This window comes from Camelina sativa, chromosome 8, assembly GCF_000633955.1.
Source record: "Camelina sativa cultivar DH55 chromosome 8, Cs, whole genome shotgun sequence".
NCBI lineage: Eukaryota > Viridiplantae > Streptophyta > Magnoliopsida > Brassicales > Brassicaceae > Camelina > Camelina sativa.
Genome location: NC_025692.1, coordinates 520,941 through 548,928, shown reverse-complemented (window position 1 = coordinate 548,928; position 27,988 = coordinate 520,941). Strand labels below are relative to the sequence as shown.

The following is a 27,988-nucleotide window of genomic DNA, read 5'->3' as shown; positions in this document are numbered from 1 at the left end:
AAAAGGACTGGTTAGTCTGAGTGTTACATGTTTATCGTGAGGCGAATCGATTAGCGAATGGTTTGGCGGGTCTTGCTCTTTCTTTGTCCCCAGGTTTTCACTTCCTGGCTGCAGTCCCGCCTGATTTAGTTGGAATTCTCAGAGAAAATGAGCTTGGGATTACGTTTCCGAGACAAGTTCTTATGTAGTAGTTTTCTTTTAGTTCTTTGTTTTCTTTTATGGGAGGTCCCTTTATCTCACCAAAAAAAAATATTCTTTCAAATATTTTCAGAAATAATAAATTCAGATTATACAATAATATAAAACTTAATTTATAACCTATTCACAAAATTAATCCGATAATAGTGACCTATTCACAAAATTAATCCGATAATAGTGAGACAACAAAAATTGTTATCCCCGATTATTAAAAATAAAAGCACCTCTCTGTAATTAAATCGTTAGAAAACAACGAACGGCTGAGATGTGTTAAGAGTACGTAAATACACAACACATGAGCGCAGATGATCTCACCGTAGAATGTAGAAGAACCAGTTACGAGAAATTGCGTCAGATTGCAAAGAGAGAAAGAGAGCCTAAAGGGCTTTTTTTTTTCTTCTTCCAATTTTGTCATCATCGGTGGCGATCGCTTTCTCCATGGATAATCTCAGATTTCACGATGGTAACATCTTCAATCTCCTCCACACAAGGTCCCAGGACCCGGGTCATGTACGTTACCTCAACCTCTGCGTTCGTCTCCCATTGGAATTTGGATTTTTTGCTTTTCTTTCTCATTATTATTATTGCTAGGGTTTTAGGTACAGTGCGAGACTTTGATTCTCGTAACATATATATACTTCAATTCCTTAGTAAAGAAAGACTTTGTTCAAATTCTTGCTTTCTAGGAGGTTGATCAAAGAATGCAATTACACTCTTCCTTGGTTCGGAGACTTTCTCAGGAAGAGGAAATGGAGGTACGATTTAGTTTAATTGCTGCTGAAGGCCCTTGACTATGTCTATCCGTGTATTCTTCTCTTATGATGTTTATTGTTTGTGGCAGGGACATCAAGGCTGTGTTAATGCTCTGGCTTGGAACTCTAATGGCTCACTCTTGATTTCTGGATCAGATGATTTAAGGGTATTTTTATTTTCCTTTTATATACCAGCTTAGCACCTCTTCCTTTCGTTGTTGTTGCATCACTCAGTTTTATTTTTTACACTTGTGTAGTTCAGATAAATTGGAGTTTTGGGTAGTCAAGTCTTTGCATCAGTTAGTTGAGCTTGTTTGGTTTGATTAAGAAGTATCTATATTCTATAGTGATGGTTACATCCTCCAAAAACTATATCGTCTACGTAGTGTTTCACCGTTTGCTGTTATAGCTAGTTTGGGTGAGAGTATTAAAGAAGTCCAATTGAGCATCGAATTTCTCTAGAAATTTATATCTTCTTTTTAATTTGCAGATCAATATTTGGAATTACTCCAGTCGGAAGCTTTTGCATTCTATAGATACAGGGCATACTGCCAACATATTCTGTACGAAGTTTGTCCCTGAAACCTCTGACGAGCTTGTGGTATCTGGTGCTGGAGATGCTGAGGTATATAAAACTACTCCTTTGGGTTGTGCTCTTTAAGGTTTGTATGGAATTGATAATCTTATTTTTCTTCTGGGGTGTGTGCGTGTATGTTTCTTATCTTGTAGGTTAGGCTATTCAACCTATCCCGTTTAAGCAGTAGAGGGGATGATGACAATGCTATTACTCCATCAGCATTGTACCAATGTCACACACGAAGAGTGAAAAAACTAGCTGTAAGAACCTCTTAATCAGTATTTGGGTCTTGCATATTGAGCTGTTTGTTTATTTAGCAGAGGTTTTTACCACCGTGTAGGTTGAACCTGGTAACCCCAATGTTGTATGGAGTGCTAGTGAAGATGGGACTTTACGGCAGCATGATTTCCGAGAGTCCACCTCTTGTCCTCCTCCTGGATCCGCTCACCAAGAATGCCGCAGTGTTCTGGTAATATCCAAAACTCCGGTTACATTGTTTTAGTTAAGGGTCTGTTTGTCTAGTACTTCCATCTTGGCTTTAACTTTCTCCAAAACAATATTTTGATACCTTTCTAGTGTCTATGATCAAAATTCTTTAGCATTTTTTTTCCACTTTAGATTGTCAGCTATGAGTTTCTAACAGAGTGCCATATTCTTGTATACTCCCCTTGTATTTTCCATATATTTATATATTAGATGTCTTGTGTGGGTGTTTGAATATCATACGAGCTTTATCTGGATTCTTTGCTAGATGTATATATAATTATATGGTGTGGCTCTTATGAAAAATTTCTTGTGCAAATTAAAGTTGTTGATAGCTCTGAATTTTGCAGCTTGATCTGCGCAGTGGTGCCAAAAGAGCACTAGCTGACCCTCCTAAGCAAACACTCTCCCTGAAGTCTTGTGATATAAGTGCCACAAGACCACACCTACTTCTTGTTGGTGGAAGGTATTGGCCTCCATGTTTGTGGATTAGAGCTCTCTCCTTTTCTCTTAATTAACTTGTTGCTCTTTTTTCCTCTTTGGCAGTGATGCATTTGCTCGTTTGTACGATAGAAGGATGCTCCCACCGTTGACATCAAGTCGGAAAAGGATGCCTCCACCTCCATGTGTCAATTACTTCTGTCCCATACATCTTTCTGAACGTGTTAGTTTAATCTGATTAATATTAATATACTCTACTAGTTCTACACTGCTGTGGTAAAATTGTGTTCTTTGTCAAAGCTTTTCCCAAGCTCACTGTCTGCTACATCTTAAATCATTTCAGGGGCGAACAAATTTGCACCTAACACATGTTACTTTTAGTCCTAATGGCGAAGAAGTTTTGCTCAGTTACAGCGGGGAGCATGTCTACCTGATGGATGTGAATAATGGTACAGTTGAGATGCTTGCTGCTTAAAGCTTAAAGTTACCTACTTAGTTTACAATTTTTTTTCGCATTGAAAATGTCAGTTTTTCTAACATTTTGCTATCTTTTTAAGCTCAATGTCTGTTGATTCATTCCTTTGTTTGTGACTTGTAGGCACGGGAATTATGCAATACACACCAGGGAATGTAGATAACTTTTTTTCTTTCAGTAACGCCCTCCACAATGTAGAATCTCCACCTCAGGTTTCCGTCACTCCTCAAAGTGGCTTTCACAGAAATAACAATTCTGCAACGGTTCGCACCTCCCTTTGTATTTGTTCCATAAGGTGACCTTGTCATTCTATTTGCTTAATGCATCTGACTCCTTTCTTTTCAGGTTAAGAAGTGCACCGAATTGGTAGAAATTGCCAAAATGTCTTTAGAAGAGGGTACAGATGTTTTCTATGCAATTGAGGCAGCTAATGAAGTTCTGGATGCTCATTCTAATGATATAGAGTCCGCGCTAAGGCATGAATGCCTTTGTACTCGTGCTGCATTGTTGCTCAAGGTCCTTTAGAACTGGTGTCTATAACTAGCTTGAATCCCTACATCCTCCCTGATAACCACAGTCAGCTGATTCCTTTATTTTCCAGAGGAAGTGGAAGAATGATGCTCATATGGCCGTAAGAGATTGTCAAAATGCTCGGAGAATTGATGCTTCATCTTTTAAAGCTCATTACTACATGTCTGAAGCGCTGCATCAAGTAAATTCATAGCTCTGATCACAGTTAATTTAGTTTACTATTTGACAGAGATGATTCTGCAATAAGCATTTATTTTAGCCGCCCTTCTATTTCATGTACTAATGTGCTTTCACGCAGTTGGGAAGATGTAAAGAAGCCTTAGATTTTGCCACTGCTGCACAAANCCTTTGTTTGTGACTTGTAGGCACGGGAATTATGCAATACACACCAGGGAATGTAGATAACTTTTTTTCTTTCAGTAACGCCCTCCACAATGTAGAATCTCCACCTCAGGTTTCCGTCACTCCTCAAAGTGGCTTTCACAGAAATAACAATTCTGCAACGGTTCGCACCTCCCTTTGTATTTGTTCCATAAGGTGACCTTGTCATTCTATTTGCTTAATGCATCTGACTCCTTTCTTTTCAGGTTAAGAAGTGCACCGAATTGGTAGAAATTGCCAAAATGTCTTTAGAAGAGGGTACAGATGTTTTCTATGCAATTGAGGCAGCTAATGAAGTTCTGGATGCTCATTCTAATGATATAGAGTCCGCGCTAAGGCATGAATGCCTTTGTACTCGTGCTGCATTGTTGCTCAAGGTCCTTTAGAACTGGTGTCTATAACTAGCTTGAATCCCTACATCCTCCCTGATAACCACAGTCAGCTGATTCCTTTATTTTCCAGAGGAAGTGGAAGAATGATGCTCATATGGCCGTAAGAGATTGTCAAAATGCTCGGAGAATTGATGCTTCATCTTTTAAAGCTCATTACTACATGTCTGAAGCGCTGCATCAAGTAAATTCATAGCTCTGATCACAGTTAATTTAGTTTACTATTTGACAGAGATGATTCTGCAATAAGCATTTATTTTAGCCGCCCTTCTATTTCATGTACTAATGTGCTTTCACGCAGTTGGGAAGATGTAAAGAAGCCTTAGATTTTGCCACTGCTGCACAAAATCTGAACCCATCAGATGCCGATATAGTGGCAAAGGTGGAGAGCATTAAAAGGGATCTTCAAGCAGGTTTGTGACAACTGACGTATGTCTTTCCTGCAGATAAACTGCTTAGTAACAGTAATATTTCACTTTTCATGCTGTTACCGTTTTCCACATCGAGCTAGAATAGAAGAATCGTTAACATATATTCGTAGAATCATCTTTAACTCCATCTGGCTTCTCTTTCTTCCTTTAATTTTTTGTCCAGAACAATATAGTATTGTCTATGTGTCTGATGTTTGTTCTGTTGATTGGAAAGTGTATCGAAGTAACACATGTAGAGCTCTTTTCTTTGGCTTGGGGGATCTTTACATTCCCAAGGAGTATTTCTGTGCTTAAAAGCTTTCATGATTCAGGCAAGGAATTTTCTTTTCACATTTTAATGCTCTTGTACTTGTCTTTTGTTTGACAAATCAGCTGGAACTGAGAAAAATGAAGAGACGGGAGCTGGAACCACTAGAGTACTTTCTTTGAGTGACATACTTTATAGATCAGAGGCCAACAGTGACAGTTCACATGATATGTCAAGATCCGAAAGAGAAGACTCTGATTATGACGAGGAATTGGAATTGGATATTCAAACTTCCTTGTCTGATGATGAAGGACGAGATCCAGACTCGAATTCTATGCGTGGCAGTCTCAACCTACGAATTCATAGAGTAGGTGATGATAAACCGATGGAAAATACAGTTGATAATGCCTCCTCAGGAACTGCATCGTCATCTCAAAATGATAGAACGTCTTATCAGGTAAGTTATAGGATTATGGATTGGTGATTCTTTAAGTGAAACAAATTGAGCACATTGAATGCGTTTTTTTAAGTTAGTACTTGGCTTCTTTTAAGCTGTGTCATACCCTTCCTTAATTTGATATATAACTTCTACACCATTGGATTCTCGGTGATTATAGCCAGAGGGAGCCATTGATATGAAGCGTAGATATGTTGGCCACTGTAATACCGGGACTGATATTAAGCAGGCCAGTTTTCTTGGTCAGAGAGGTAAGTTTCTTAGGGTTGCAACATTTATGTTATCCCAGTGTATGAGAAAGAAGCCGTTTACAAAATTTGAAACGTCAATGACTCTCGGTGAACATTTTCTTACCAAATTTCAGGTGAATATATTGCAAGCGGAAGCGATGATGGTAGGTGGTTTATATGGGAGAAACAGACGGGAAGGCTTATGAAAGTGCTACTTGGCGATCAAGCAGGTTAATTTCTTTATCACGCTTATCCATTACCTAAGTATTTTTTTTTTTCCCCAATTTTCAGTGAATTTCGTTTAGTTGGCTAAAAGAATAAGCCTTTGTTTCTAGTTGTGAACTGCATCCAATGTCACCCAATTGATAGTGTTGTGGCGACGAGTGGAATTGATAATACAATAAAGGTAAGAAAGGGTACAAAGCTATCTTGAGGGTTTGGTTTAGTTTCATGTAAGATCTCTTACATTAACATTTGCTAATAAAAATGTGTCTGAAGATATGGAGCCCAACCGCAGCAGTCCCATCAATTGTAGCGGGTGGATCAGCTGGACCTGCAACGGCCAATGTGGTGGAAGTAATGGAGATTAATCAACAGAAGCTAAGCCACAGTCGAGAGAATCCCCTGTAAGTTTTCTGTGATGAGGGGTTTGAGTTAATATTAAAACTCCATGCGGTTTAAGAGATCACAAAGTTGATTTGGTGATTTGTTGTTGTGCATTGATATAATTCACTTTCAGATCTGTGGAGCTTCTGCAAAGGTTTAGGATGCAAGAATTGGCAGAAGGAAACTTTCACCCATTTGAATGTACTCAGAGCTAAAGCAGGAGGAAAGTGTGTATAGGTAAAAATAAGCTTTTGCTTTGTGAAGGTGATGTTGGAATAACAATGTCTTTGAAATATGAATAATGAATGAATAAAATAGTGTTTGATTAGGTTTCAAATGTAGCAAAAGCTTTCTGTCTGTAAAAACTCATGCATAGCCTCCTTCCAAGCTCTCTCTTTTTTTTTTTTTTTTTTCGTGTTGTACAGTTCGATATTGGCTTCTTTTGACTGTGAAAATTAGTGAAAATGTCAACCTTTTTTTCTTTCTTTGAAGTTACATTCATTGTTTGACGTTTCTGTTTTCTTTTGGAGACAGCACACGAGGGTCAAGGGGTTTGTGTGCCCAGTGTCGTATTTTTTTTTTTTTTTTTACGTTTATAATTATTGATTTTTAAATGCTGTTATTAATGGGTTAGTAAAATATTAATTCCTGATCAGTAGATCTTAAAACATTCCTTGGTGAACACAAAAGAAATCCCTACTTTGAAGAAAGTGACATACCAAAATCACGATTAGCTAAAAGTATTTTTGTTCTAATAATAGATTCACAACGAAAATATTTTGTATCTTTATAACACCAAAAATAATTGTTGGGTTCAGGATACATTGTTTATTGAGCCTCACAAAATGTGTAGAACGTTTTAAAGTTCCTTTTGGTTGAGACTTTATAAAGTTTCTTATCTGTATATATTGGAAGAGATGTCTCCTTTTATTTTTAAGCAGAACATTTTAAGCGATGTCAAATTTTATTTTCGATATCAAGAGGCATGTGGTAAAGTATATTATGCATGAACCTTATCATACATGCATAATAAAATCTAATTTTGATCCTTTAGCAAGATATAAATCATTTTGTATATAGATTTTTAGATTTTTTTATAACTTAGAATTTTCATAGCCTGCCCACCAGAAACTTAATTTGTATGCTTAAAATTAAAACTTAATGAAATGATTTAAAACTACAAAAAAAAAAAAAAAAAAGAGTTTAAAATTTAATATACGAAAGGAGTTGGGTGGAACCACCACAATAAGATGAGGGGGACAAAAGGTATTATTAGACCGTTGGAGAGAATTATTGACATTATTTTAAGGTAGTTTTGTCAATAATGTGATAAACCTATTCCTTTCTCTCCGACGATATTATTCGAGAAAATATATTTCTTTAATAGAAGATTACAGAAATCGTCGCATTATATTTAACCGAATAAGTATTTAATGATAATAAAAGTTTAGGTTTTGACACATATCATGTTTTTGATTCAGAAAGTTTGATAGTATCTTGTAAACTTAAGCTCTTTATTATTGATTGAACACTCTATTTTTCCCTACATATTTGGCTACAATAAATTAGAATTCTACAATTACATATATAGTAAACGATTTACTAAGAAATAAGACCTAATTTTAGCAAATTAATTAACAAATTAAGAAGTTTGGGGAAAAAAAATAAACAAATTAAAGAGGAAAAAGATTCAAAAGAAATTATTGTCCTGAATCCTTTTCTTAAGAATAAATAATCTAGCAAACAATTTACACCATGTACAAAAAATAGAAAAGGTAAAAAAAAAAAAAAAAAATAAGTATCAAACACTATAACATAAAACATTAACATTTGCCAGCACCACTAGTAAAAGTAACTGCAAACATTTAATTTTGTATAAATATATATAGTATATATTTAATAATTAAATAATTTTTTACATATTATAGAAAAGTTACGTATTGCGGTGTGACATGTGATCGCCTGATCAAGTTAATATAAAAAGAGGACACCACGTAACTGTGTTGTTTATCTCCTCTTTGTTATTCACTTCATCGTCATCTTCTTCATCTTCCTCTCCCAAATAAGCTCCATGGAATTACTCTACTTCACCTACGACAATAATATCTTCTCATGTACTAACCAAACCTCTTGGTTCAACACCACCTTCTCTTAACCCTCTCCTCTCTACTATATCACCTTCTTCTTCTTCTTTTTTTTTTTCACTTGAGACTAAAGACGAAACCTATATATAATCCAATGGAGGAAGAACGGAGAATCTTGTTCGGAAAGTACGAGATGGGAAGACTACTAGGCAAAGGAACCTTCGCTAAAGTCTACTACGGCAAAGAGATAACAACCGGCGAGTGCGTCGCCATCAAAGTCATCAACAAGGATCAAGTAATGAAGAGACCAGGCATGATGGAACAAATCAAACGAGAGATCTCAATCATGAAGCTCGTTCGTCATCCAAACATCGTCGAGCTAAAAGAAGTCATGGCTACGAAAACGAAGATCTTCTTCGTCATGGAGTTCGTTAGAGGCGGCGAGCTTTTCTGCAAAATCTCCAAAGGTAAGCTTCACGAAGACGCTGCTCGCAGATATTTCCAGCAGTTAATCTCAGCCGTTGATTATTGCCACAGCAGAGGCGTCTCTCATCGCGATCTGAAACCTGAGAACCTTCTCTTAGACGAGAACGGAGATCTGAAAATCTCGGATTTCGGATTGTCCGCTTTGCCTGAACAGATCCTCCAAGACGGATTGCTTCACACGCAGTGCGGAACTCCGGCGTACGTTGCGCCGGAGGTTTTAAGGAAGAAAGGTTACGACGGAGCCAAAGCTGATATATGGTCATGCGGCGTCGTTTTGTATGTTCTCCTCGCCGGTTGTTTGCCGTTTCAAGACGAGAATCTTATGAACATGTACCGGAAAATCTTCAGAGCTGATTTCGAGTTTCCGCCGTGGTTTTCGCCGGAATCTAGGAGGTTGATTTTGAAACTCCTCGTCGTAGATCCAGATCGACGGATCTCGATCCCGGCGATTATGAGAACCCCTTGGCTCCGTAAAAACTTCACCCCGCCGTTAGCTTTCAAAATCGAAGAACCGATCTGTTCTCAGAGCAGCAGCAACAACAGCGGAGGAGGAGACGAAGAAGAAGAAGACGGAGATTGGGAAAATCAAACAGAGCCGGTCTCGCCTAAATTCTTCAACGCTTTCGAGTTCATCTCCTCGATGTCTTCCGGATTCGATCTGTCGAGCTTGTTCGAGAGCAAGAGGAAGGTTCAATCGGTGTTCACGTCGCGGTCTTCGGCGACGGAGGTGATGGAGAAGATCGAAACGGTTACGAAGGAGATGAACATGAAAGTGAAGATCACCAAGGATTTCAAAGTGAAGATGGAAGGTAAAACGGAAGGGAGAAAAGGAAGGCTTTCGATGACGGCGGAAGTGTTCGAAGTAGCGCCGGAGATATCGGTGGTTGAGTTCTGCAAATCGGCGGGAGATACGTTGGAGTACGATAGGTTATACGAAGAACAAGTACGGCCGGCGTTAAACGACATCGTCTGGTCTTGGCACGGCGATAATAACAACAACGCTTCTCCCAAAGATTCTTGACCGGTTCTTGAGTTAACCGGTTTCCGGTTCTTGAGTTAACCGGTTTCCGGTTATTGTAGTATAAGAAGAAACTGTTACATTGAACCTAAAATTTTTCTTTGGTTTAATAAAGTTTTGGTTTTTGTTGTCTTTACATTAAAATTAATTTGGGATTATATTATATTAGTCGACAAATTAGAAAGTGTTACGTTGAGTCTTGTTGGTTTAGAAGTTAGCCACGTGTAGTGTCTTACAGACTTCGAAAAGATCGACACTTCTGTTACCAGGTCAAAATCATTGAAGAATATTATTTCGAGTTAGTGGAGAGGAGGACAAAGTCGCAACAAATTAAAATTTTATTTATCCGACGACTTTTTTTGTGATTAATCAATCTACGACATGTCTAACTTCAATTTGTAGTTGGGCATAATCGTGAGATAGGGATAAAAAGTGATTGGTGTGATGAAGATCATGTTAATCTGAATTTTCTGTATAAATGAGATTGTTTAGTGTTACCAAAAAGACACGACTACATCTTTCTACGGAATTCTAAGAAACCCAATCGTGTTAAGAATTAGTGGCGTATAAGTTGATACTGAGTTACGTGACAGAAAAATCCCCAAAGAAGTTAAAATGAATACAAACAAAAACAAGGATTAAGGTCAAGATAACAAGAGAAATGAGGTTCACCAGATAACAAGAGAAATGAGGTCCACTGAGTGTAATAAAAAACAATTTAAATTAAAAAAAAAAAATGATGGAGCCTTTCACCATAGTTAATATCCGACCAATAATCTAAAAAAAGCATTAACCAGTGGTAGCTAACATGGGATTTTAGGACAAGAATTGTGTCAAAGTCAGAAAGTGACTCAACCATCAAATAGGATATTATTATTATATCGAGAATGAAAGGAGAGTTTTTGGATTAGATTAGATTAGATCTAACTATTTTTGGAGAAGAGGAAACACCAATGAGGTTATTACTGGTATGTGTTTGTGTCAATTTATGTTTGGTCATAAAAAGTGGAGAATGACATTTTGGAACAATGTAAGTTACATAACATGTAACAGATGTTGCAGCGCCTAAGGAGGATGTCATGACATGTGGGGTCCTCCCATGTTCCAAAAATTCACATCCAAGTGCAATCCACTAGTATTTGATTTGATGTTTGGATATATTGAATTGAACATTGATATTTTAGAGAACATCTGAAACGAGAAGCATACCAAACACTTACACAATATCTAGATTTCAAATATTACAAAACTTCAGTAACACTTATTTTTTGGGTTTTGCAACGCAAAGGCACCAATGTATTGTCTACCTCAATCTGCTGCAACATTTTACTTGAAAGTTTCCCTGGTATTTGATAACCAATATCCTCACAATACAAAAAAAGAAAAACAGACGACTCTTTTGCTAATGTTTTGGTCCAGCTCAGGTGGTAGTCATGTTCAGCTTGTTGACCCAGTAGCCAAGTTGCTCAGCTACACAGTTTGATCCAGTTGACCCATAGGAACTGAATTTATTGACTGAATTTTCGACGCCCAGATATCCAAACACATCTTCTTCGAACACAGGGCTCAACTTTCTCATCTCTTCAAGACTTAAGTTCTGAAGTTCACAGCCTCTTGAGACGCAAACTCCAACTAGTTTCCCAACTACGTCATGAGATGACCTAAAAGGCATCCCCTGAGTATCAACAAAAAAAGAAGAAGACAGTATTTATCTTTCTGACTCTAGATACAAAATGAAAGATTTTGATAAATTTAAACTGACATTTACCTTCTTCACAAGGTAATCGGCCAGAGTTGTGGCGTCAAGGTGTCCCGCGGGGAGACTTTTTTTAATTCTCTCTTGGTTGAATGTTACATTCTGGGCAAATTCTGCAGAGACATCTATCATCGCCATTATTGTCTTGGTACTATCGAACATCGGTTCTTTATCTTCTTGGAAATCTCGGTTGTAAGCAAGTGGAAGTCCTTTGCACAGGGTCAGGACAGTGACCAAATCGCCTATGACTCTTGCAGATTTCCCTCTGTCAAGTTCCATTGGGTCTGGATTCTTCTTCTGTGGCATTATACTGCTTCCAGTTGAGACGGAATCGCTTGGAATCATGAAACCAAACTCTTCGGATGCCCAAAGAACCCACTCTTCTCCCAGCCGTGACAGGTGAATGCCTGTGTTGGAATTTGCATATAAGAACTCCAACACATAGTCTCGATCTGAAACTGCATCGATGCTATTTCAAATAAAGAAGAAAAAAAACTTACTAAATTAGAAACCGTAAACCTACAGAGAAAGACATATTACTAGAGAGAGAGAGAGTTGATGCAGCCAATACAAGAACTAGGAACATACCTGTTTCTCATTGGTTCGGTAAACCCAAGAGCATTTGCAGTCATAAATCTATCAATAGGTAGACCAGTTCCAGCCAAAGCACAAGCTCCTAGGGGGGAGAAATTTAGCCTTGCTCGACAGTCCATATAACGACCAGCATCACGTTCGAGCTGCCATACATGAACAAAGTACCAGTCAAGAAAGTAAAATCCTAATAAGAAGATAGTGCGAAAGTAAACTGTAAGAACCCTTTGATGTTCTGAGGCAGGAAAAGACTAATTGGTAACTAGGTATATATAAGATGATTGTGTGAGAGAGATCTCAGAAAATGTAAGAACCTATGATGGTTTAAGGCACAGACTAATCAATGCAGAATTATAAAGGAAGACCTAATCACCAGAAGATAAACTTCGTAAAAACAAATTATGGTTAAAAATTGCTGCTGGCTGCAGCTAAATATGACTATAACACATAGCCTCACCAGAAAACAAAACAAAAAGGGACTCAAAAAGGAAAACTAAAGAAGGAAATCCAAACCTGCTCCACAAAAGTTAAGAGGACATGGGGTAGCAAAACAGGCTGTGCTCTTTGAAGATGAGTATATCCAGGAACAATCAACGCCTCATTCTTCAAAGCCAATGCAACAAGTGATGTCTGAAGATTTCTGATCTTAACAATGATCGTGTCGATAGCCTCACGGCACCAAAGCTTGAAATCAGTAGCACACTGATCATTTCTGCTCCGTGCTGTGTGAAGTTTCTTTGCAGGTTCACCAATAAGATCAGTAAGAGCTGCTTCAATGTTCATATGCACATCTTCTCGATCTGTCCTCCACTCAAACTTACCAGCTTCAATCTGCCTCTCGATATCATCAAGACCTTTCAATATGGCATCCCTGTCGCTATCAGTTATTAGGCCCTGCAATAACAAACCATTGGGATTGTCCTGACTTTAGCATGACTTAGAAGAAAGATATCAAATCAAACATAACGCAGCAAAGGAGCTCTCATCTCCAACAAACAATCACCTCTGTTACTCAACCCCAGATCAAAACTAACCCAATTCGAATAAAATCTACAGATGAAGTTATAGCAATGCATGAAGTTAAAACCTGGTGAGCGAGCATTGTAGCATGAGCTTTGCTACCCATAATGTCCTGCTTGTAGAGAACTTTATCGAATGAAATTGACTCAGTGAACATCTCCACCTTCTCAGTGACACTCTCTTCGAACCTTCCGCCCCATAGCTTGGCCTCCTTAGAGGCCGTGTCGTCATCGTGGCTCATTGAACGCAACGGCGGCAGACTCCGTGACTTGTTGCTTCCCGCCGGGAGAAAAGAGATGGAACGGTGTGTGGAGGAGGTAGGAGTGGAACGCGACGGAGATAAGAGTAGACTCTGTGAGAAAGAGAGATCAACTGCTCCCATTTCGTGGAGGAGTGAGAAGAAGAAGAAGAAGGGTTTCGGAGGTCCAAGTGGGTGTGTTTACGGGAGGCGACAACAGTCAGATACCTAACTGGTATGGTCAAAGAAAATAGTTTATTTTAACCGGTCTGATTTGACGAAATTGAAATCATTCCGTTTGGTTTAACACGGTTTAGGTAACCCTCTTCGGCTATTTCTAATTTTCTTGTTAAAAAAACCTTAACTATTTGAATGGGGGAGCTTAGTTAGAGCTTTAACAATTTGATAGTCCACTAAATCGAACTTGACGAATTCCATCTAAATAATGAAAAAAACATTTCAAAGCGCAATCACAACTTCTGAATCACTCTCAACTTAGCACTCCTGGCTCTGCGATTCAGTTTCTCCTCTTCCTCTGAAGGCGTTATTGGTCTCTTTGTCAGTATCACTCCTTTCGACGCAGTTACTGTCTGCTTGATCCATGCTTCTTTGTCTTTCAACTCCTTATCTATACTTTCTTCGATTTGCCTTTCCGGTTTTACAATAATACTTCTCTCTCCGTTGATCTCTTCTCTTTGAAATCCTAAGATGTCGAGGAACGTTTGTTTAACAACCCGATCCTCCAGACTGTGAAAGGAGATGACTGCTAGTCTTCCACCTGGAGACAGAACATCGAACGACGAGTATAGTGAGTTTTGTAGCGTCTTGAGTTCATCGTTCACTGCAATCCTTAGGCCTTGAAACACACGTGTTGCTGTTTTTATCCAACCTTGTCTGCCTCCTATAGCATTTCAAACGGAAGTCGAATTAATAAAAGATTAAAAGGATTATCATTCACACATACTCATTCTTTTGTTTTCCTATACCTGGCAAACCAAATCTTTGACTAGGAACACTAATTGGAAATTCTCATTGAGATGCAAATGCAAATCATGAAATCTCAAGATAGATTACGGACATCTAAGTCATATACAGATATATCATATGATATATATACCTCTGCTTCCTGGTGACACATTCCGAATGAGATCAACTAGTTCCCCAGTAGAATGTAACCCGCCATTAAGTCTAGCCTTAACAATTCTATTCTGAAGTGAATACCAGTTGCTTTCTTCGCCATAGTCCCGTAGGATTCTCCCAAGTTCAGATTCTGGCCAAGAATTCACTATATCTTCTGCTGTTAGACTCCCCTGTCACATGTTAGTGGACAAGGTTAGGAAAAACTTCAGCATAGATTCCAAGAGATTCAAAAACCCTCAGGTTCATTCTACTGCAAGTACCCCCTCACCTGAGGATCCATGCGCATATCAAGAGGCCCCTCTTGAAGAACGCTAAACCCTCTATCAGGATTGTTTACCTGCCATGCACAAGGTTGTAAAGAGCGTAAGTGAGTGGTGTCAACAACATCAATACAAGGAAACAGAAACAAATTGCTTGTGAAAATCACAAATTTAACCTGCATAGATGACATTCCAAGGTCCATAAGAATACCATCGACACCTACATCTAACAACTCCGGTTGAGTATCAGCAATCACAGATTTGATGTATTTGAAGTTCTTCAAAACAATAGACGCCTTCAAAGTTGGATGCATGAGAGAATCAATATGAAAGTGACCCAGTTTTCTAGCCACAGGATCAACATCCATTCCAATAAAATGCTTCAATTCAGTGTGGCTTTGAATAATCTGAAATGGAAACTTACAACATTCACAGTCCATTTACACATGCAAACAATAGCAACTAAACATCTAAAGCATACAAGTTTGTTCATCAAACCTAATAATCTAATTCCTCAAGATCCTATGCAACAGTTTGTTCAAGATTAGGAGGAACTTACAGAAGATGAATGACCAGCTGCACCAAGAGTACAATCAACGAAACTTCGCAATCGAACGGAAGAGAAAACGTCGACAACTTCGCCGAGCATCACAGGCACATGTGAGGAGGGGACTTCGCCATCGTCGGCGAGCTCATACTCTCTGCTCGACCTTGTCCTCCGCTTTTCCTTATTCACCACTGCTTCCGCCGTCGCTTTTTCCACCTCAATCTCTTTCCTCCTCTTCCTCTTATCTTTCTCCTTCTTCTTCGTCTCGCTCGAATTGAGATTCCCCGAAATTACATTGATACTACGCCGAGGAGCGCGTAACAGAATCTTGCTATTGTTGCTCGCGAGAATCGAAGAGCATAGAAACAGCTGCTTAGCCCTAATCACTCCCGCCATTCCCGTTTCTTCTTCTCATGCCTTCTCTTTCGCCATTGTTGAGGTTTATCAGAAAGAGCTAATTCGACTGGTTTGGTCAATCACAAATCTCTCTCACTCCCGAGAGAGAGAAGACTCTGGTTTTTTTTATTTTTCTAAGTTTGGGCCTTTAAAAATATGGGCCGGCCCATTAGTACTGGAAAACAACATCCTTTTCGCTTTCTAAGCAGCGGAATGCGCGTGGTTTCTTTGCCCTAGAACCGGCAAGAAGTTAAAAGGAAAACGCTCGTTCCTCGGTGGTGAAACGGCGGTTGTAAATCGACATCGACGCCGGAACTGCGTCGACGAACTCACCGCACTGTGGTTATTTTCCCGTTCACTGTCAATCTCACGGTGAAATTTTCAATTTTTTCGATATGCCGCCTCCAGGTAATTTGTTTTTTTCGATTGAATTTTTTTTTTTTTTTTTTTTCCAGTCAGTTTGATTTGGTTCATCCCCATGAAAATTGTCTCCGTGTCCGAGCAAAAACCAGTAATGTGATAACATTGTGATGGTTTTGATTTCTGTAGAAATATCAAAAAGGGTTCTAGACGCGAAACTTGAAGCTTGCAAATTCGCATTCACGAAGCTAAGTGCGGTTAAAACAACGAGAATGAAGAATTATAAGCAACTGCGTACTCTGCTTATGTTGAAAGAAATATCTCGACGTGGTGCTGATCGTGACTTTCTTAAAGTATGTTAGTCTGAGCTTATTAGTAATGTCTTTTATATCTTTATTTGCTTTTGCACCCTTAACGCCCAAAGTTATGTTCTTTGCTTCATCAGGATCCGGAGAATAGTGTAACTCGAATCCTGTGTTCGGTTTTAAAGCAAGTGGTAAGTATATACTACATCTTTATGATGTCTTTAGAGTTAATGGTGGAGCAGTAAATGTGAAAATTTTTGAATTGTTTTGTGCAGGTGAGTAACTCAGACCGTTCTTTAAAGTCTCTTCGTGGGTTTCACTATGAGACATTGGATGATCAAGAGAAGCAACAGGTGACTAGGATGATATCAAGTGTACAAGGAACGAGTAGTAGAAAATACGAACCTGAAACTGTTGATCATCTTGATGACATGACTGAGCCAATGGAGATGGAGATTTATTTGGGGAACGGAGATGATTCTGTGGGTGGGGATTTTGGTGACATTATTTTGGAGCCAATCTCATGGCCTTTGGTGTCACGACTAACTCTTGAATGGGTTGAGACTTTGATGGGTTTGCTAAATCAGTTCACATGGAAGAACTCTGTTTCTGAGTTTCCTATGGTCTTACCACATACTGTGGCTGTTTCTTTGGTGGATTGTGCTTCACAGATTCTAAACAAAGAATCCAATTGCGTTAAAATCAATAGTGAGAATTCTAGAGTGATTGTGGTTGGGGATCTCCACGGTCAGTTACACGATCTCCTCAAAATCTTTGATCAATCAGGCAGGCCTTCACAGAATCAGTCGTTTGTGTTCAACGGTAATTATATTGGTCGCGGTTCTTGGAGCCTAGAAGTGTTCTTGGTTCTCTTAGCTTGGAAGGTACATATGTATACTTTTTTCCTTTTATCTTATTAGATTGTTTGTGATGGAACGCTAGTTCAAGTGTTAGGCCTCTCCCGTGTTTTGTCTTTTAAACTATAAAAACACTATTTTCTGTGCTTAAGCATTGTTAATGTTGAAGGCATTAGATTTGTTTTCAGTAATCACAAATAGTGTATTCAACATGAGTTTGCTTAATATTAACATGAAAGCATTAGATTTAAGGCCCTAGATATGTTTTCTTTCACTTTATCTGTTTAACTGTCTTAATTCATAATTGTTCCCATCTGATCGATACTTGCTGTTTCTAACTACAGATTCTGATGCCTAAGAATGTAGTTTTACTTCGAGGAAGCTCTGAAACAAGAGTTTCTGCAGAAGAGCTTGATTTCTTGAAAGAAATATGTGTCAGGTATGGTGAGCATGGTCCGATGCTGTACTCCAAGTGTATCGATTGTTTTAAGATGTTACCTTTGGCATCGGTCATATCAAATAGCGTCTACGCAACTCATGGAGGTCTCTTTCAAAGTTCTCGAGTCCAAGAAGACACTGTGAATCCGTCTTTGTTGTTGGGTTCTTTAGAGGAACTTGACAAGATTGAGAGGAGACAAATTGGTGATAACGATGACGAGAATATAACTCTTAACCATGTTTTATGGTCATGTCCGTGGATGGCTGATGGTCTGAGCGAAAGCAATTACAAGGGTCTTCTTTGGGGAGCTGATTGCACCGAGACTTTTCTAAAACAGTCTAACTTAAAGGTAAGTGTAAAACTTTGGGTTAAAAGCGTCTCCTTATCTTATTCCAGTTTGTTTATTTATGTAGATTGTATCTGTTTGTTTTCCATCTTAGATGATTATAAGATCACATGAAGGCCCTGATGCACGAGCAGATCGAGAAGACATGGGAAACATGCTAAGCGGTTACTCCATAGATCATGAAGTAGAATCTGGAAAGCTTTGCACAATCTTCAGTGCCTCAATGTTCTCACAGGTCATTTCCCTTAGCCTCCTCTTACAACAAACAGAGTCCGACTGCTACCTGTTCCTGTTGTTTTTTAAACTGGTTCTTTTGTTAATTTTCACTTTCAGGGTTCAAGAAGCTATGAAAACGAAGGGGCATATGTTGTTCTTGAGCCTCCCAACTTTACAGAACCCAGATTTGTTTCGTACACAGTCGAAAATGTTCCAAGGGTAAAAAAACTAAAAACGCTGGAAATTTTGAACATTTTGTACCAGTTGTCTTAGGCTTATTCTTGTGTTTTCTTTCATAGTTACAACATCAGAGCATTAATGATAGATCTTCAACTCAACAACAGCAAATGTGGGAGAACAGAACTGGAAACGGTTTTGCATCAATTGGGATTGCTAATCCGCCTTCTTGGACCGTTCCATTGCCAAATGACCCGAGTCAGATCCTTCAGCTTCGAGAGCCTCCTCAAGTATTTGAAGGTCTTCCTCTTCCAGAGAGCATTGAGGTAATAACATAACATAATGAAACATTATTGATCATTGTATGATGATGATGATGATCTTGATTAATGGTTTATGATGAAGATCTTGATTATTTGTATATGATTGCGATGATGGCAGGAGCCTCACAAATCCAACTACGACTACTTGTTTAGACTGATAAGCGCTCTCAAACAGGAGATTCAAACTAGGGTATAAATACATTGTAAACCCCTTTTTTTAGTTTCTTCACAAGCAGGTAATCTCTTGTAAAGAAGACTGACCTGTGGATTTTGTCTTTTGTATATACGCAGGACAACAGAGAGAAGGAATTGGTAAGCCCTGGAGACCAAAGTTCAGAAAACATATTTAATTTTTTAGAAATGTAAAGAATTGGTGATTGAACTAATAAGAGTGTGTTTTGAACAAAACGTAGATGGATCATTTAACGAAGACGAAAGCCACATTGGAGGTGATAAGCCAAATGTCATCTTCGCTCTGACCCATTGAGACTTGAGAACCAACGATTTTGCTTTTTTTTTTTTGGTTTTCCTTTTGTTCTCCATATTAACTTTGTACTGTAAAAATCAACTGTAAAACATTTTCGTCAACTGTAATACATGTTGGTTTAGCTTTTTTTTCGTTACTACAATAGTACTATCAAATTCATTATTTTTCCTCTTTAAGGATTTGTGAAATTTACAAATTGATCTAACTATCAAACAAAGTTATGATCAGCTGCTTACTTCATCGGGAATAAGCTAGGTAAAGGCAGATCCAAAATTGAAAAGATTCTTTATTCAAAACAAAAACAAACACCAACTTGTTTCGAATTTATTATGGTCTTTTTCCAAGGACATTTGGTACTACTCTATAAACGATGGTCTACAAACAGCAATGTCAATATCAATGGCCGGCCAGCCGTTAAAAAAATAAAAAATGTGACAATAATAATATTACTGAATTTGTGTTACTTTATTACCATTTTCTTTTGGTCAACGTTACTCGTTTACCATTTGTGGCTAAAAAAATTCTCAATTGGCTTATGACCTGGTTTGATCATCTTCAAACATACTAGTACTAAATCTAGAGTCTTGAATCTTGACTCTTGACCATAAAATCACTATTTTAAGTATTTAAATCACCATTTGTCAAAAGAAAAAGAAAAAGTGAATGATTTTACCAAATGAGTCATAGATTTTTTATAGTCATGCCAATAATTATATGTAGATTTTATAATTACTAGTATAATAAATTGGGAAAAGGAGAGGTGACTGGCATTAAAAGAGTTACCAAAACAATTCAAAAGTTTCCCTCCAAACGCTTTTTATTGGTTTGTAGATCGAAGAAGTTGAAAGAACACAACACTCTGCCTCTCCTCGTGATTCTCATTAATATCATTCCTCTTTCTCTCTCTCTTTTAAAACTCTATCTCTCTCTGTCTTCTTCTCTTTACCGATTGATCTCGGAGGTGAAATATTCGAATCGTCCGATGGATGACGGTGGTGGAGTGGGAGCAGGATGCATCCGGATCAGATGTCCTTCGCCACGGAGAATCGTATCTCGATGGTTCTCCCCACATGAGAGAAAGGTCAAAGGAAAGAAGACGGCTACGGCTGAAGCACGCGTGTCACCCTGTGATGATGTGAGGATCAAAACTTGCTCTGAGGATGATGTTCATCTTGGCCAATCCTCAGATTCGACGCCACGTACGATCGATTCTTCCGGTAAACACATGAATAATCTTTCATTTCACTTTGCAAGATTACTGATTTGAATGATTCAATCTATTAACAAAACTGTTTAAGATGCCAATTTGACTGATCAGTTTATTATGATTGTCTGTCAATTGTGTTTGTGACATATCTTTTGGTCTATATTAGAATTGCAAAGGAGGGAATTTTTGTTTAGTATTGGAGTGAGTTGTTATCTGCTGCATCTGATCGCTACTGGTAGAGAAGAGATTCACAAGATCGTTGAGCTACAGAACGATTTAGAGAAGGTTTTGGAACGTCGGAACGAAGAACTAAGGCGGAAACAGCAAGAGTTTGTCGAGTTACGTAACGATATAGAGAAGTTTCTAAAGTTTCACAAGGATGATTTAAGGCGAAAACAGCTAGGGTTTCAGTTTGGGAAGCAAGAGAGAAGTGAAACATCTGCTGCTTATTCTACCATTAGTGAAGTTGTAGATGGCCCTGAGTCTTCTACTACTGATCACTATTACTCTCCACAGATCCTGGAGACATCTTTGAGTGTTGGAGGTGAAGGGTCTTTGTCACATTATGTGTTTAAGCGAGGGGATGATTTTGGAGGTGATATGGATCAGCTTGAAGCTGAACTTGAAGCTGAGTTTAAGCTTCTTCAGATTGGTCAAGGCCAGGATGGCCAATGTTCTAATCTTAAGGTAAAGTACTTGTCTAAGCAGATCATTAGTTTGACTATCTGAGATTGACGTATTTGACCAACATAACATAGAGAACCGTGAAACATTAACTATTTTCTCTCTAAGATTAATGGAACTATCATGGATTCACAGGAGGTTTCAGAGAAGAGTGAAGAAGATTCAGAAGGAACAAGATTCGGACACGTGTGTCCAGGAATAATGGAGCAACAACAAGGAGTGTGTCCTTATGAGCTGGAGAGAAGACTACACGAGGTAATGGAGACAAGACAAGAAGAGGAGATAAAAGAGTTAGAGATTGCATTGGAAGATGCCAAACAAAGGCTATAGTTGAAAGAGACGGAAGCTTCTTGGTGGAAAGACACTGCTTATATAGTCTCTGAACGTATTCCAGAACCTTCTTCTAGAATAATAATCAACTCTAGCTCTCGAACTCACCCTTACCCTGTTTCTAGGTGAGAAGATACTATTTGTTTATTTCTTGTTTTCATTACAAAAAGTGAAAACAGAGTATGTCATTTTTTTTTGTGAAGAAGCAACATATTAATTAATTAATTAATATATTTGTCTTTATATCCTCAATTTGTCCAAATTTGGGCCCAAAAAAATAAAAAATAAATTGTTCATAGAGAAAATGAAATTAAAAAATTTGCATATCTCTGAGGAGAAGCACAAAAAAAGTCCAAAAGCACGTTAAGACTCAAAAAACGAGAGGAAGAAGAAGAAGCTTTCATTGACTCATTGTTCAAGGTAAGTCCTTTGAACTTCATCTGTAGCTTTTACACCATCGACGATGACTGTGATGTTTTATCTTGTCGGAATTTTGGCGTTTCGCAGAAGTGGCATGGCAGGAGTCAACGAGTCAAACTCGGATTCTGTGGTGGGTTCCGATGTATTGAGTCTTGAATCGATCAGGGAATCGTTGATTAGGCAAGAAGACACAATAGTCTTCAGCTTGATCGAAAGATCTCAGTTTCCCCTCAATGCCCTTGCTTTCGAGGATTCTGGGAATTCCTCTTCTCTCACCGAGTTTTTCGTCAGAGAAATTGAATTCCTCCAAGCTAAGGTTCATTTCCCATTTTTAAAACTAGAATTAGAGTTCAATGCTTCGTTTTGATTCGGTTCGCTATATCAATTTCCATAGATTGTTTCATGGAAGTAGCAGAAACCAAACTACAAGTCAATTTCACTAAGGCTGGATTCTTGAATTAGCTTGCGTTTGTTTGTTTTGTGTCTCCTCCATCGCAAAAGAAGATAACTTGGTGTTGTCTCTAATTGTGCGATAACTTCTTGTCTGGAATTGGGTCTGAATCTGCCAAAAAAAAAAAAGGCTCCACCTTTTTATATTATGAACCTCACTATATGTGGAACATTGTCAATACATACAGGGGTTGTTTTACTTTTGTTCTGAATGTGTTTCTGCATGGTACATTCATCTCATTTAGCTTATGCTCGAGATTTCTGGATATGAGCCTATATGCTGTGTTGATTGGTTCACTTTAAAGTCTTTATGTATGTGTATCTTTAGGTAGGAAGATACGAAAACCCGGAAGAGAATCCATTCTTCCTTGACAACATTCCTCACCCTGTGTTTCCTACGCACAAATATCCAACGGTATGATGTAGTAAATTTTGATAAACACTTCCCTAAGAACTCTAAATGCTTCTATTCTAAGAGTACTTTTTTTTAATCTCTCTTCTCTTCTTTAGGTTTTGCATCCTAAGGCTTTATTCGTTAACATAAACAAACGGATTTGGGATGTTTACTTTAAAGAATTGCTTCCTTTGTTCGTCAAACCAGGCGATGATGGAAACTATCCATCAACTGCTGCTAGTGATCTCGCCTGTTTACAAGTAAGGAGATCGTTTTGAATTCAGTTCACAGATAATAATCAGTTCTACATGTGGTTTATTCTATGTCTGATTTGATCTTGTAAAGGCTCTTTCAAGAAGGATTCACTACGGTAAATTTGTAGCTGAGGTCAAATTCAGAGATGCTCCACAAGATTACGAGCCTGCTATTCGCGCTAAGGTAAATTTTATATGTCACAATGTGGATTGGATTTGGTTTTAATATGAGATGACTCACACACCATACGGGTTTGGTTTCTGAAAAACTTATACAGGATACAGAGGCTTTGATGAAGCTTTTGACGTTTGAGAAAGTAGAAGAAATGGTTAAGAAAAGAGTCCAAAAGAAAGCAGAAACGTTTGGACAAGAAGTGAAGTGTATCTCTTCTGACTCTGGTGATGAGAGTGAGAAGAAGTATAAAGTGGATCCGTTGGTTGTTTCTCGCATCTATGGCGAATGGCTTATCCCTCTCACTAAGCTCGTCGAGGTTGAGTATCTTCTACGTCGTCTCGATTGAATCTGTCAATCTGAGTTCCCCATTGTAAAGCCAAGTTGAAAATAAGGAAAATATATGAGTCCATTGTAAAACAGTAAAAAAAAAAAAAGCTAATAAGGAAGCCAAGTAAAATTATTTTCATTTGTATCAAAATCTGGCCTTGTTAAAGTGGGCCTGGATTTAAAGTTTAATAGTGGGCCTATTGATATTTTGTCTGGATGTGATAGAGTAATTGAATGAACAGTCATCACTTTTTAAAATTTTCTAAGATATTTTAAGGAAAAGAAATTTTAAAAAAAAAAGTCGTCAGTACTTCGCTATCAAAAATGGTTTATTTATATATTTGATGATTATCCATAAGAACCCTTCAAACTCTCCACTCAACTCAGTATTGGTCAGCTGTCTCTTCCTCAATCTCTAGGGTTCTTCTCAAAGCTCAGCCTCAACTACGATCTCTTCTCTAAGCTCAGGTATGAATCAATCTCTCTCTCCTTCTTCGTTATCTCTGAAGCTATAGTATTAACAGTCAGATTTAGGAAACTTTCTTATTTAGGATTTGCCGATCAGATACATTTATAGTTAGAGACCATTCTATTTCCGATCTAGTCTCATTAGATTCGTTGATTTTTGGTATCAGATGATTGTGATTGCTAGTTCGTATTATAGATCTCGTTTTTAGTATAAGTGATAGATTTGATTGCGGGACACAGGTGAAAAAAAAGATGCAAGCTGTGCTTAGATCTTTCGTCTCTGGTGGAAATGTTGTGAAAGGTTCTATGCTGCAACATCTCCGTGTGATTAACCCGGCGATTCAGCCTTCTGTGTTTGTTGGTTCACGCTATGAATCAACTAAACCTGCTCGTATGGAGGAAACTGGATTCGAGAGTACGACTATTTCTGATGTCATGAAAGCCAAAGGCAAAAGTGCTGATGGATCTTGGCTTTGGTGTACTACTGATGACACTGTTTATGATGCTGTTAAATCCGTATGCTTCTCTTCTTTGCCCTTTTAGATTTACTTATACACATCTCTCCGTGTGTTAATTTGGAATTTGATGTGTTTGCTTTGTTTTAGATGACACAACACAATGTTGGTGCCTTGGTGGTTGTGAAACCTGGTGAGCAACAAGCTCTTGCTGGGATCATTACTGAGAGAGGTAAATATTATATCTGAACCAACCAAGGAAAGTTTTTGTTGCGCGTTTTTTTTGATTTGTGTGATTCATTTACGACATTGTGGTTTTATTCAGATTACCTAAGGAAGATCATAGTGCAAGGAAGATCTTCCAAATCAACAAAAGTTGGAGACATTATGACTGAAGAGGTATGGAAATGCGAGATTATATGATTACTCTTTGCTTCTCTGGATTGAAACTGACTTGATCTGTGAACTGACTATTGCAGAATAAGCTTATCACTGTGACACCCGAGACCAAGGTCTTGCGAGCTATGCAACTGATGACAGGTAACCAGAAAACCTATACTTTCTCCAACAAAGATACAAACTTTTGGGTTTAAAAGCTATTATAATACGGTTTCCTGACCTTGCAATGTTGTACAGACAACCGAATCAGGCATATTCCGGTAATCCAAGACAAGGGCATGATCGGAATGGTGTCCATAGGAGATGTGGTCCGAGCTGTGGTGAGTGAGCACCGAGAGGAGCTTCAGCGCCTAAATGCGTTTATTCAGGGAGGTTACTAGATCTTGAAGATTGGTAAGACAAGAGTCACCGTTTGTTTCTGGTCTAGTGCCTGCTGAATCTGAAAAGCTTTTAGATCAATGTATATATGCTGTCCTGTTGTTGTTGTTGTGTTCTGTTTGATGTTTGTTGTTTCGTTGTTTAACTTGTCAAAACGATGGCCTTGTCGTGCTTTGCCTTCTCTTCTTCTTGCGCTTTCTCTGCATGATAATAAAACCAAAGACTCTGATCTCTTTGAATGATTATAATGTTTGTTTTTGTTAGATTGTGTTATGAATTAATAGTGTGAGGATTACTCAAATCAGATTAGAATCCATCATTAAATTAAATACAAAACAAGTAATCCAGGTACAGTGTAAAAAATTGATAGATTTTCTAATAATTATAATCGATTTAAAACCTGTAACCTCATATTTTGATCTCCAAACCTTCATGTGACTAAACTACATAATATTTGGGTAAATAATACTCTTTAAACCACAATATAAGTTTTTAACACAAACTCTTAAAAACGCATAGTTAATGCTAATTAGATAATGTAAAAGTATAATCCGTACGATTTTTTTGCTTAAAATTACGAAAGACACTATACTATCAGTACTCGTTAATTATTCATCAGCATTTGCCATTTAGCAATGCTTTTGAGTTTTGATTGATTAGTTTAATCATGGTTTATGATAGGGTGGGCTTCATGCGCAGTGCTGACGTGGCGAGTTATAAATGGTTGATAAGGATCAAAGAGTAAGGAGCCGAACCGGAAATATAAACCGGGATGTAAAACATTACAATTTACAATTAGTCAATTTACAAGGCGGGTCTTGGTCTCGAGTCTCTCGAAGCGTATAAGAGTCATATACAACTGTAGCGTAGCTTCAGATCTGGTTATTTCTTCCTTTTTGTCTAGTAACAGCCATGGCTATGGAGTTATTAAGGAGGAGCAGTAGCAGGATATCGGAATCTTCTGGATCCGCGATCGCCTTGATTCTTCTGCTCTTCATCCATGGCGCTCACTCTTTCTATCTCCCTGGTGTTGCTCCTCAGGATTTCGAGAAGGTAACAAACAAAAAAAACGTTTAGATTTCTAGGCTTTTAGATCTGAATTGGATCTCCTGGATCTCGCGTTTCGATTTCATTTAGGATTAGTCCGCATTTGATCCTCGGGAAAGTGAGAGAATATGAGATTTGGTGTGTGCTGTGATGCACCGACTTTGGTTTAAGCATGTAATCTCACAGAATGGGTGATTGGTTCGGCTGAGGCTTTTATTTTACTTCGTTTATGCTTCAAAAGTCTCTCGATCTGAACAATGTCGCATCTTAGGCGAGCTACATCGATATTTGTTCTTCAGGATTAGCCATATTCGTTTTAATTTTGATTGGTTTTGTTAGGTTCTTAGTGATCTCGTACTCACTCGCTCTTGATTCGCTTGGCATTGCTACCAAATCCAAGTTATGGGTATAAGTGCAGTGTCGGTTCTGCATGTTTTATTACGAATCTCAATCAAAGTATACTTGCATGGTTTTACTAAAAAAGTAGAAGTGATGGAATCATATTCGAATTTTGAGTCTTATTTTCTGCTCTCTCCTTGTATGTTATGCAGGGTGATGAGCTGAAGGTGAAAGTGAATAAATTAACTTCAATAAAGACTCAGCTTCCATACTCGTATTACTCCCTTCCTTTTATTCGCCCTAAGAAGATAGTGGACAGTACTGAGAATCTTGGAGAAGTGCTTCGGGGTGACCGCATAGAAAATGCCCCATATACGGTTAGTTTCTGTTGCATTTTTTTAATTTGTATTGTATTTGACCAGTCTGTGTTAAAACTTTATTCATGTACGTTAACTCTAACCTTGCGGAGTTGAATTAATTGCAGTTCAAAATGCGGGAGGCACAAATGTGCAATATTCTCGGCCGAGTCACTCTTGATGCGAAGACAGCCAAAGCGTTTAAAGAAAAGATCGATGATGAGTACCGAGTCAACATGTAAGACCAAATCTAGAAACTTCTCTTTGATTTTATGTATGAGGAACATACTTTCCTCTGTCAGTTTTTGACAAGTCTTTCTTGTGTGTGTTAGGATCCTCGACAACCTTCCTCTGGTGGTTCCAATTGAAAGAGTGGACCAGGGTTCTCCCTCTGTTGTTTATCAGCTCGGTTATCATGTTGGTCTTAAAGGCCAGTACGAGGGGGTAAGTAGGTTTGGATTGTTGGTACTAAATGGAATTCATGCTTAGCTAGCTCGATTTTCTAAGGTTCCTTTTGCATTCGCAGAGCAAAGAGCAGAAGTTCTTTATGCACAATCACTTGTCATTTATAGTCCGCTATCACAGAGATGTGCAAACTGATGCTGCAAGAATCGTGGGATTTGAGGTCAAACCTTACAGGTGCCATTCTTTTATTCATAATTTGAACATCTCTTGAGATCCCCTGTCTTTCAGTGCTGATATTCCTTTCCTTAATATATAGTGTGAAGCATGAGTATGAGGGAGAATGGAGTGAGAAGACCCGTCTCACGACCTGTGATCCTCACACAAAACGTCTGGTTGTTAGCTCGGCTACCCCTCAAGAAGTTGAACAAAAGAAGGAGATTATCTTCACATATGATGTCGATTTCCAGGCAAGTTTTTCTTTAAGTACGCTACGGTTTCTGTCTTAAATAAATGTCATCAAGTTTCTCATTATTTTTTTTCTTCTGATTTTCGACTGCCATATTTGTCCAGGAAAGTGAAGTGAAGTGGGCATCTAGATGGGATTCTTATCTTCTGATGAGTGATAACCAAATTCACTGGTTCTCTATCGTCAATTC

General features: G+C 38.2%; 9 protein-coding genes across 10 annotated transcripts in view; 7 read left to right on the top strand and 2 right to left on the bottom strand.

Moving 5' to 3' along the window:
• LOC104705359 (WD and tetratricopeptide repeats protein 1-like) lies at positions 556-6,673 on the top strand. The gene is made up of 19 exons (XM_010421345.2): positions 556-708; positions 885-953; positions 1,040-1,117; positions 1,441-1,575; positions 1,680-1,787; positions 1,868-1,996; positions 2,361-2,476; positions 2,557-2,674; positions 2,795-2,900; positions 3,050-3,189; positions 3,272-3,442; positions 3,528-3,638; positions 4,529-4,640; positions 5,031-5,362; positions 5,523-5,613; positions 5,727-5,822; positions 5,928-5,998; positions 6,091-6,218; positions 6,332-6,673. Exons 1-19 carry the CDS (start codon positions 637-639, stop codon positions 6,411-6,413), a joined length of 2,265 nt encoding a protein of 754 aa, XP_010419647.1. The 5' UTR covers positions 556-636; the 3' UTR covers positions 6,414-6,673.
• On the top strand, positions 8,159-9,946 carry LOC104705358 (CBL-interacting serine/threonine-protein kinase 5-like). Its single transcript, XM_010421344.2, has one exon. It carries the CDS (start codon positions 8,437-8,439, stop codon positions 9,787-9,789), a length of 1,353 nt encoding a protein of 450 aa, XP_010419646.1. The 5' UTR covers positions 8,159-8,436; the 3' UTR covers positions 9,790-9,946.
• On the bottom strand, positions 10,993-13,618 carry LOC104705357 (argininosuccinate lyase, chloroplastic). Its single transcript, XM_010421343.2, has 5 exons — positions 13,221-13,618; positions 12,647-13,027; positions 12,131-12,279; positions 11,555-12,011; positions 10,993-11,461 (listed from the first exon to the last, which is right to left on the bottom strand). Exons 1-5 carry the CDS (start codon positions 13,533-13,535, stop codon positions 11,207-11,209), a joined length of 1,557 nt encoding a protein of 518 aa, XP_010419645.1. The 5' UTR covers positions 13,536-13,618; the 3' UTR covers positions 10,993-11,206.
• On the bottom strand, positions 13,757-15,848 carry LOC104705356 (ribosomal RNA small subunit methyltransferase H-like). Its single transcript, XM_010421342.1, has 5 exons — positions 15,351-15,848; positions 14,968-15,198; positions 14,800-14,868; positions 14,509-14,701; positions 13,757-14,292 (listed from the first exon to the last, which is right to left on the bottom strand). The coding sequence occupies exons 1-5, from the start codon at positions 15,732-15,734 to the stop codon at positions 13,862-13,864; spliced, it is 1,308 nt and encodes a 435-aa protein (XP_010419644.1). The 5' UTR covers positions 15,735-15,848; the 3' UTR covers positions 13,757-13,861.
• Positions 15,945-19,376, top strand: LOC104705355 (serine/threonine-protein phosphatase 7 inactive homolog). 2 transcript variants are annotated; one of them, XM_019228212.1, is made up of 11 exons: positions 15,945-16,142; positions 16,284-16,447; positions 16,540-16,590; positions 16,675-17,283; positions 17,601-18,044; positions 18,136-18,276; positions 18,375-18,476; positions 18,602-18,760; positions 18,876-18,947; positions 19,049-19,069; positions 19,171-19,376. In XM_019228212.1, exons 1-11 carry the CDS (start codon positions 16,130-16,132, stop codon positions 19,234-19,236), a joined length of 1,842 nt encoding a protein of 613 aa, XP_019083757.1. In that variant the 5' UTR covers positions 15,945-16,129; the 3' UTR covers positions 19,237-19,376. The 2 variants fall into 2 exon arrangements, with proteins under 2 accessions (XP_019083757.1, XP_010419642.1); XM_010421340.2 differs by having other exon boundaries at positions 18,557-18,760.
• Positions 20,066-21,756, top strand: LOC104705353 (protein POLAR LOCALIZATION DURING ASYMMETRIC DIVISION AND REDISTRIBUTION-like). The gene is made up of 3 exons (XM_019228211.1): positions 20,066-20,461; positions 20,618-21,138; positions 21,271-21,756. Exons 1-3 carry the CDS (start codon positions 20,227-20,229, stop codon positions 21,463-21,465), a joined length of 951 nt encoding a protein of 316 aa, XP_019083756.1. The 5' UTR covers positions 20,066-20,226; the 3' UTR covers positions 21,466-21,756.
• LOC104705354 (chorismate mutase 2-like) lies at positions 21,781-23,702 on the top strand. The gene is made up of 6 exons (XM_010421339.2): positions 21,781-21,885; positions 21,973-22,201; positions 22,664-22,750; positions 22,846-22,989; positions 23,075-23,167; positions 23,262-23,702. Exons 2-6 carry the CDS (start codon positions 21,980-21,982, stop codon positions 23,502-23,504), a joined length of 789 nt encoding a protein of 262 aa, XP_010419641.1. The 5' UTR covers positions 21,781-21,885; positions 21,973-21,979; the 3' UTR covers positions 23,505-23,702.
• On the top strand, positions 23,814-25,427 carry LOC109124536 (CBS domain-containing protein CBSX3, mitochondrial-like). Its single transcript, XM_010421337.2, has 6 exons — positions 23,814-23,953; positions 24,194-24,469; positions 24,559-24,640; positions 24,734-24,807; positions 24,888-24,948; positions 25,045-25,427. Exons 2-6 carry the CDS (start codon positions 24,206-24,208, stop codon positions 25,185-25,187), a joined length of 624 nt encoding a protein of 207 aa, XP_010419639.1. The 5' UTR covers positions 23,814-23,953; positions 24,194-24,205; the 3' UTR covers positions 25,188-25,427.
• LOC104705351 (transmembrane 9 superfamily member 8) overlaps positions 25,996-27,988 on the top strand; it is a gene marked incomplete in the record, with an annotated part of 4,268 nt that continues 2,275 nt past the window's right edge. The window contains 7 exon segments of the mRNA XM_010421336.2: positions 25,996-26,238; positions 26,784-26,948; positions 27,056-27,165; positions 27,260-27,371; positions 27,454-27,566; positions 27,649-27,799; positions 27,903-27,988. Coding sequence (XP_010419638.1) covers positions 26,098-26,238; positions 26,784-26,948; positions 27,056-27,165; positions 27,260-27,371; positions 27,454-27,566; positions 27,649-27,799; positions 27,903-27,988 — 878 coding nt within the window.